The 8,893-nt window shown below is 42.0% G+C and overlaps 1 protein-coding gene across 1 annotated transcript; it reads right to left on the reverse strand.

The window, feature by feature from the left end:
• Positions 1-444: 444 nt before the first annotated feature.
• LOC125372539 (extensin-2-like) lies at positions 445-2,088 on the reverse strand. The gene is made up of 4 exons (XM_048382876.1): positions 1,606-2,088; positions 1,306-1,524; positions 874-1,056; positions 445-540 (listed from the first exon to the last, which is right to left on the reverse strand). The coding sequence occupies exons 1-4, from the start codon at positions 2,086-2,088 to the stop codon at positions 445-447; spliced, it is 981 nt and encodes a 326-aa protein (XP_048238833.1).
• Positions 2,089-8,893: the final 6,805 nt, after the last annotated feature.

Genomic DNA, 8,893 nt, shown 5'->3' on the forward strand with positions numbered 1-8,893 from the left:
GCTGTAGAGCACCTTTGAAGAGTGGCCATATAGATATATATTATCTATATCCAGGTCAATGGTCAGAAGACTTTGTACGTGTATTATTACTGCCAAGCAAATATCTCACACGGATATGAAGGGGAGATATGAAATTCACTGCTTCTGATCAGTCAATGGTTCGGCGGCTTCCTTCGTGTGTCTTTTTGTGGCTGTATTGGTTATCAAATTACAACCGGACATTGTGCATATACTTGGGTGTTACTATAAAATACACACGTGGGTGAGTGAGTGAGTTGGGTATCACAACACCTTGAACAGAATGTAAGTTATATCCCCGCGTGTCAGTGATGCAAGTCGTTCACAACTTTGGTGAAACCTATGAGAGCTGTGTGTGCTGACAAAGCTTGAACAAAGCTACGGCATATGCTACGGCACAAAGTACGGCACTGAGTACGGCACATACTACGGGACATAGTACGGCACATAGTACGGCACATAGTACGGGACATAGAAGGGCACATAGTACGGCACACAGAACGGCACTGAGTACGGCTCATACTACGGGACATAGTAAGGCACATAGTAAGGCACATGCTACGGGACACAGTACGGCACATAGTACGGGACACAGTACGGCACATAGTACGGCACATAGAACGGCACATAGAACGGGTCATACTACGGGACATAGTACGACACATACCACTGGACATAGTACGGGACATAGTACGACACATACTACGGGACATAGTACGGCATATAGTACGACACATACTACGCGACATAGTACGGCACATACTGCAGCACATACTACGGGACATGGTACTGCACATAGTACGGCACATAGTACGGGACATAGTACGGGATATAGTACGGCACATACTACGGCACATAGTACGGGACATAGTACGGGATATAGTACGGGATATAGTACGGGACATAGTACGGGATATAGTACGGCACATAGTACGGCACATAGTACGGCACATAGTACGGGACATAGTACGGGATATAGTACGGGATATAGTACGGGATATAGTACGGCACATAGTACGGGATATAGTACGGCACATACTACGGCACATAATACGGCACATAGTACGGCACATAGTACGGCACATAGTACGGGACATAGTACGGGATATACTACGGCACATAGTACGGCACATAGTACGGCACATAGTACGAGACATAGTACGGGATATAGTACGGTACATAGTACGGTACATAGTACGGTACATAGTACGGCACATAGTACGGTACATAGTACGGTACATAGTACGGCACATAGTACGGCACATAGTACGGCACATACTACGGCACATAGTACGGGATATAGTACGGCACATAGTACTGGATATAGTACGGCACATAGTACGGCACATAGTACGGCACATAGTACGGGATATAGTACGGGACATAGTACGGTACATAGTACGGCACATAGTACGGCACATAGTACGGGATATAGTACGGGACATAGTACGGGATATAGTACGACACATAGTACGGGACATAGTACGGCACATAGTACGGCACATACTACGGCACATACTACGGCACATAGTACGGCACATAGTACGGCACATAGTACGGGACATAGTACGGGATATACTACGGCACATAGTACGGCACATAGTACGGGACATAGTACGGGACATAGTACGGGATATAGTACGGCACATAGTACGGGACATAGTACGGCACATAGTACGGTACATAGTACGGCACATAGTACGGTACATAGTACGGTACATAGTACGGCACATAGTACGGGATATAGTACGGGACATAGTACGGGATATAGTACGACACATAGTACGGGACATAGTACGGCACATAGTACGGGATATAGTACGGCACATAGTACGGCACATAGTACGGCACATAGTACGGGATATAGTACGGGACATAGTACGGGATATAGTACGACACATAGTACGGGACATAGTACGGCACATAGTACGGGATATAGTACGGGACATAGTACGGCACATAGTACGGGACATAGTACGGCACATAGTACGGCACATAGTACGGCACATAGTATGGGATATAGTACGGGACATAGTACGGGATATAGTACGACACATAGTACGGGGACATAGTACGGCACATAGTACGGGATATAGTACGGGACATAGTACGGCACATAGTACGGCACATAGTACGGGACATAGTACGGCACATAGTACGGGATGTAGTACGGGACATAGTACGGCACATAGTACGGGATATAGTACGGGACATAGTACGGTACATAGTACGGCACATAGTACGGCACATAGTACGGCACATAGTACGGGATATAGTACGGGACATAGTACGGGATATAGTACGACACATAGTACGGGATATAGTACGGCACATAGTACGGGATATAGTACGGGACATAGTACGGGATATAGTACGGCACATAGTACGGGACATAGTACGGGATATAGTACGGGACATAGTACGGGATATAGTACGGGATATAGTACGGCACATACTACGGCACATAGTACGGGACATAGTACGGCACATACTACGGCACATACTACGGCACATAGTACGGCACATAGTACGGGACATAGTACGGCACATAGTACGACACATACCACGGCACATACTACGGGACATAGTACGGGACATAGTATGGGATATAGTTTGGCACATAGTACAGCATCGTCGCGTTTGGAATTTTTCAAATTGTTCACTGTTAAACATTCATCACTGCTACTCGCAGCCTTGGCTTTCATCTTTTGACGAGCTGGTCTGTCGTGTCACGTGACATTATGCCATCCTTGTGGCCCATTCGTCACCACCTCGCCCCTTTCCGTAACCTTCAAGAAGACTCGTCCCCTTATCGATGAATGTTATGCGCGAAAATACAACAAACCAATCAGAATGCGCGCATGATTTCAAGTTCTTCGTCAAAGAATACCTGAGAAATATGTTTTGATTTTACATATGACTTGCATCTAAAAATATACCCAAGACACAGTTACATGTGTTCAATCATACTGTATCATTCCGAATGTCCCGATGTGCTTTAAATTGCATCTGAAATATATATAATATATGGGGAAATATATGTTAACCATTAGGCAACGAGTTGACAATTGTTTTAGGTATGCCCGTTTGCGCTAAGACGGAACCCGGTCGCCAAAATGGCCATGAGAGGGGCACGAGTCGCTATTCGGCTTGTCCCCGAATAACACGAGTTGGTCACGAATGCACGAGACGGGCACGATTCGCCATTCAGCTTGTCACGAAATAACACGAGTGACCGCTTTACCTGTTAATCCATCTACTCCCCAAAAACTATTTAAAGCTGAAACTCGTGCTTTTGCAAATAGTAAAAAACTACCTCGTTGAAAAGGTATCAAATTCGGAAATGTACCAAGACTTCATCTTTGATTTTATAAATCAACTCTCCTAAAAAAGGTATGACAAAGGTTAATCTATAGGGGTGAAATCTCCACACAACTGAGTCTTGTTCCGTCATGGCGTATTAACCCGGGAAAACTTATATGACCGCAGGTGTCCTGCAATACTGCGTCACAAGCAACCTCGGCACGCTCACATTTGTCATATCCCGATGCGTGGGTTCCTGTCATGAAAAAGGTGTGTGTGGGGGGGGGGGGGGGGGGGGGGGGGGGGGGGGGGGCTACCACCACCATCTTGCTTTGAAATTAGATCGTACCCACTTTATAGTTTAAAATCATTGATTTATAGTTTCTGAGTTTCCTAGAAATACATTCCAGCGTAGACTGGTATTTGAAAGCCTCAGAATGTACCGTTGTTCTTCTTTCCATGTGTAGGAATTGGTATTTGTACCGTTGTTCTTCTTTCCATGTGTAGGAACTGGTATTTGTACCGTTTTTCTTCTTTCCATGTGTATGAATTGGTATTTGTACCGTTGTTCTTCTTTCCATGTGTAGGAATTGGTATTTGTACCGTTGTTCTTCTTTCCATGTGTAGGAATTGGTATTTGTACCGTTTTTCTTCTTTCCATGTGTAGGAACTGGTATTTGTACCGTTGTTCTTCTTTCCATGTGTAGGAACTGGTATTTGTACCGTTGTTCTTCTTTCCATGTGTAGGAACTGGTAGTTGTACCGTTGTTCTTCTTTCCATGTGTAGGAACTGGTATTTGTACCGTTGTTCTTCTTTCCATGTGTAGGAATTGGTATTTGTACCGTTGTTCTTCTTTCCATGTGTAGGAACTGGTATTTGTACCGTTGTTCTTCTTTCCATGTGTAGGAATTGGTATTTGTACCGTTGTTCTTCTTTCCATGTGTAGGAACTGGTATTTGTACCGTTGTTCTTCTTTCCATGTGTAGGAACTGGTATTTGTACCGTTGTTCTTCTTTCCATGTGTAGGAACTGGTATTTGTACCGTTGTTCTTCTTTCCATGTATAGGAACTGGTATTTGTACCGTTGTTCTTCTTTCCATGTGTAGGAATTGGTATTTGTACCGTTGTTCTTCTTTCCATGTGTAGGAACTGGTATTTGTACCGTTGTTCTTCTTTCCATGTGTAGGAACTGGTATTTGTACCGTTGTTCTTCTTTCCATGTGTAGGAACTGGTATTTGTACCGTTGTTCTTCTTTCCATGTGTAGGAACTGGTATTTGTACCGTTGTTCTTCTTTCCATGTGTAGGAACTGGTATTTGTACCGTTGTTCTTCTTTCCATGTGTAGGAACTGGTAGTTGTACCGTTTTTCTTCTTTCCATGTGTAGGAACTGGTATTTGTACCGTTGTTCTTCTTTCCATGTGTAGGAACTGGTATTTGTACCGTTGTTCTTCTTTCCATGTGTAGGAATTGGTATTTGTACCGTTTTTCTTCTTTCCATGTGTAGAAACTGGTATTTGTACCGTTGTTCTTCTTTCCATGTGCAGGAACCAAGGGAGTTAAAACTATTTTAGTAGTATTGATAACGAAAATATTAATTTGGTTGAAAAACATAAGTATCTTGGCACCATTATTGATTCGAAACGCATTTGGAATGCTAGCACGTAGCATATTTATAAAAAAAAAGGGCCAAAAGAGATTGTATTTCTTACGGCGTCTTAGGTATTTTTAACTTGATAATACAATACTCTCTCTGTTTTATAAAACATTTATTCAAAGCATTTTAGTTTTTAATGTGAACTGTTGGTATGTGAGCCTGTCTGTTCAAAATAAATCTAAACTACATAAAATTTTAAATACAGTAAGAAAAAATCTCAGGTACCCAATTTCAACACATCGGCGAAATTTATGTGCAGCAAATTGTCAAAAAGGTGCGTAAGATACTTAATGACAGCTGTCATATACTTCATTCCGAATATCAGTTTCTACCTTCTGGCCGTAGACTGAGCATGCCGACGCTGAAACCAAACAGGACCCGGAACTCATTCAGACCAGCCAGTATTAGTCTTCTGAATGTTTATCTGTTTAATACTATAATACATGTATACTACTCAAAAGAAGTTAAGGATCACCTGATTCTTTCATATTACTATAGTTAATCTCTCATGTCATGACAGATTAACTTTACCATTATGAAAGAATCGGGTGATCCTTAACTTCTTTTGAGCAGTATACTTTCAAATACCATTCCTTGTCGTCACTGTGGTAGTGTTCAATTCTCTACATGTTTTTACCCGTGGTATATAAATAAGTGTCTTATGTTCATATTTTAATATCATATATTGTTTTTCATGTTTTAGTGCTAATCAACTGTGCAATATAAATTTCCCTTGGGGTAATGAAGTCTTGTCTTATTTTATCTTATCTTAGCTTCATATGCAGCCCAGATTACCAACCTTGCATAGTCTTTGTTCTCTGGTACGTGTACATATCTACCTGTCTCGATAGACAGCGGAACTGTAGCATACCTGAATTTACATATTGTTACTGTAGTTATATAAGGCTCAACAGCCTCAATTTAATTCTTGAACAATGAACAATGTAACACCTTAGAACTACCACCCATCTCAGCAGACCTGTTGATCGGAGACATTTAATCTACAAATACATTTTGCCATTAAAGATTCCTGACTGTAAACTTTCTGGTTTTCCAAATAAATCTAAAACCATATTTTAAGAGAAGGGACTTCTAGGCCGCTAGGAATCTTTTACAAGCAAGTGTGTGGACAGCTTCTATTACTTTATTATTATCCATACTCCAAATGTCCCTACCATACAGCAAATGAGAACAACCTTGGCATCAACGATTTTGAAAAAAATGTTTATATGAAATCGGTTTATTAATCACAAGTGATTTCAAGATTGAAAACAGTATCCTTTTAGCCTTAGATGCTGCATTATTGCAGTGTTTTGACCAAGATAAATTCCTTGCAAAACATACACCTAAATATGTATACAATGGCATGCAATCAATTTGATTAAGACCATACTTCCACTTCTCATATCTGGAAAGAATTCCACCATGTTCAAAGACTTGTCTAGGGTTACTGGTAACTTGTAATCAAATAGATAGACAGACAGACAGACAGACAGACAGATAGATAGATAGATAATTGCGATATATTACTTTACAAACGTAGAACAACACTTCACACAGCAACGGTCGGGCAAATATTTGGTTTGATGCTAGCGCCCAGGAAGTTATTGTAGGCTGTGTGGGTGGATATAAAATAAGGATCTCGGTCAATGATACACATGTTCATTCAAAATGACGTTGTTAGTCCTAGTAATTGATGAGAGCTCTCAACATGCATCACACACACGCACGCACGCACGCACGTGCGCACACACGCACACACTGTGTGAAGAAAACAATGTCAACAAATAAGGGTTAAATTAGATGATGTAGCATTGCGTTGCGTATTCAGAGCAGGCCGTCGCAGCAGACAGTGGCAGGGGCCCGTATTTTATGGCGCTTCGTTCAGTATGTGTCGCGACAGATCGCTCACCTATTGCCATTGGATTTGTTTTGGGTGTATGTTTTTTTTATTGCGATATGTTCGAAGCATGCGTCTGAAACATAACGCCCAAAGGTCAAGGTCAAGGTCAAGTCATTATCTTTCGACAAGCATCTTCCTGAGGCAAGGGAGTTAACTTACTAATTATAAAAGTCCAGTTTCCACCCTTGCCGAATTAGGCTGGAATTACGGAGTTATATTTTGGCTGGACTAACGAGTCTAGGCATTGTCCAATCAATATCGCGCAACGAAATCAACATCCGGTTCGTAAACTGTCGTGCAGATTTTGGTCGATTGCAGGATTGGCAAAGCATGTGTACCGTCAACAGATATTTTCCAAATCTTTCATGTTGGTGCCCACGTGATTTGATGCACTTCGCGAAGGAAGACACGTTTTATTACAATATAGATCTTGATTATCGATCAGATTTTCTTCACTCGGCGCCGCCATTTTGTTTGAGGCAAATGCACGTGATATGTGAGCTGGAATCGGATTAGTCAATGGGAGGGATATAGAAGGGACATAACTCGCCATAGCCACTAAAGGCGCTATTAGTGGCGCCTATTTCGACAAGGGTGGAAAGTGGACTTTTATAGTTAGTTAACTCCCTTGCCTCGGGAAAAGATGTGACACCGGCTACATCCAACATCTCACCTGCTGCCGCACGACTCATGTCAAAGTGAAATATGTCGTCGGCTGTGGATTTAACCAAGAAAACAGGACACCCGTGAGCGCAAATAAATACATATTTAATCTTTAAAAAATAAATCACATCAGATCATAAAAAACATTCATTAACAATTTAACAATAATCATTCATCTCATCCTATTTGACTTTGTTATCCGTTTCATTTGAGCACTGTGAGTTTGTATCAAAAAGGGCAACGTGGAGAAAGTCGAGGATCATCGCCTGCAGGAACCACAGCCATATTTCCACACGTAACATGTGGACGATCCTCCACAAAATAAATAGCCCGCCGTCATTTGACCGAAACACTGGTACAACTGAGCAATCACTTACTCCCACACGATAACACAAGATGAAAATGAACACCGTAATACACTAAGAGGTCTATCGATGAAGTTTCTATAAGCTGCCCCGTCCTACACGAGGACCCAGTCTCATTAAGATCACATCTTTGCTCCGATGGATACATCTCTGCGTTCTGGAGTGAGGACACATCCACAGAAGGTCGTTCAGGCGGACCATCAGCGAACTTTGAAATATCCACAAGAATATAATAGAGAGGCTATACTTTTTTCCTTTCGGAACTTGTCGTTTTAGTTCGTTTTCAGAATAAAGAAGTCGGAAAGGCTGATTTGAATGCTTTGCTCACACGTGCCAAGTATTTATAAGCCTCGGCGCTGATTGGCTGATTTCACCTTACGCAACGTCCTATGGAGGTGTCCTGAGAGAGGTGTCGTTCTGACGTAGAAACACTTTAATGAGGTTACAGAAGAGCCTTTAATAAATACACGGTGTGTGGATGTCTACCAAAACCATAAGCTCGATGGTGGAACGAAAAGGCAAGAGTGGGTTAGATCGCTGTCTTTGTGTGCTGGCGATGAGGTGCCTCACTCTGGCAGACTCAGCCCATAAAAGTACGAGAATCTGTACGTTACTAAGAAAGCGTTTACCCAAATATAACATTTGTTACATTTGACCACTTTCTAAATGGCACTGTGCATTCAAAGATATAAGAGCTTAAAAAATTACATGAACAAAAAAAGGTCAAAAGGTTAAATGTTCGCTAATTAACCGAAACACCTTGGAAGCTGTTGCAAATCAGTTTAGTACCTTACAACACAGGGTTGGTTGGTTGGTTGGTTGGTTGTTTAACGCCGCACTCAGCAATATTCCAGCTATATGACGGCGGTCTGTAAATAATCGAGTCTGGACCAGACAATCCAGTGATTAAAATCACGAGCATCGATCCACGCAATTGGGATCGATGACATGTTTCAACCAGGTCAGCGAGCCTGACCACCCGAT

Source organism: Haliotis rufescens, unplaced genomic scaffold (assembly GCF_023055435.1).
Source record: "Haliotis rufescens isolate VD_foot unplaced genomic scaffold, xgHalRufe1.0.p SCAF_42, whole genome shotgun sequence".
Lineage (NCBI taxonomy): Eukaryota > Metazoa > Mollusca > Gastropoda > Lepetellida > Haliotidae > Haliotis > Haliotis rufescens.

Excerpts from the sequence above, each read along its gene's own strand:
- LOC125372539 (XM_048382876.1), bottom strand. The coding sequence starts at position 2,088 with ATGTCCCCGTACTATGTGTCGTACTATATCCCGTACTATGTCCCGTAC. Across the intron at positions 1,525-1,605 it reads CGTACTATGTGCCGTACTAT|TATGTGCCGTACTATGTGCC; the intron begins GTGCCGTAGTAT and ends TATGTGCCGTAG. Across the intron at positions 541-873 it reads CGTACTATGTCCCGTACTAT|TATGAGCCGTACTCAGTGCC; the intron begins GTGCCGTAGTAT and ends TATGTCCCGTAG.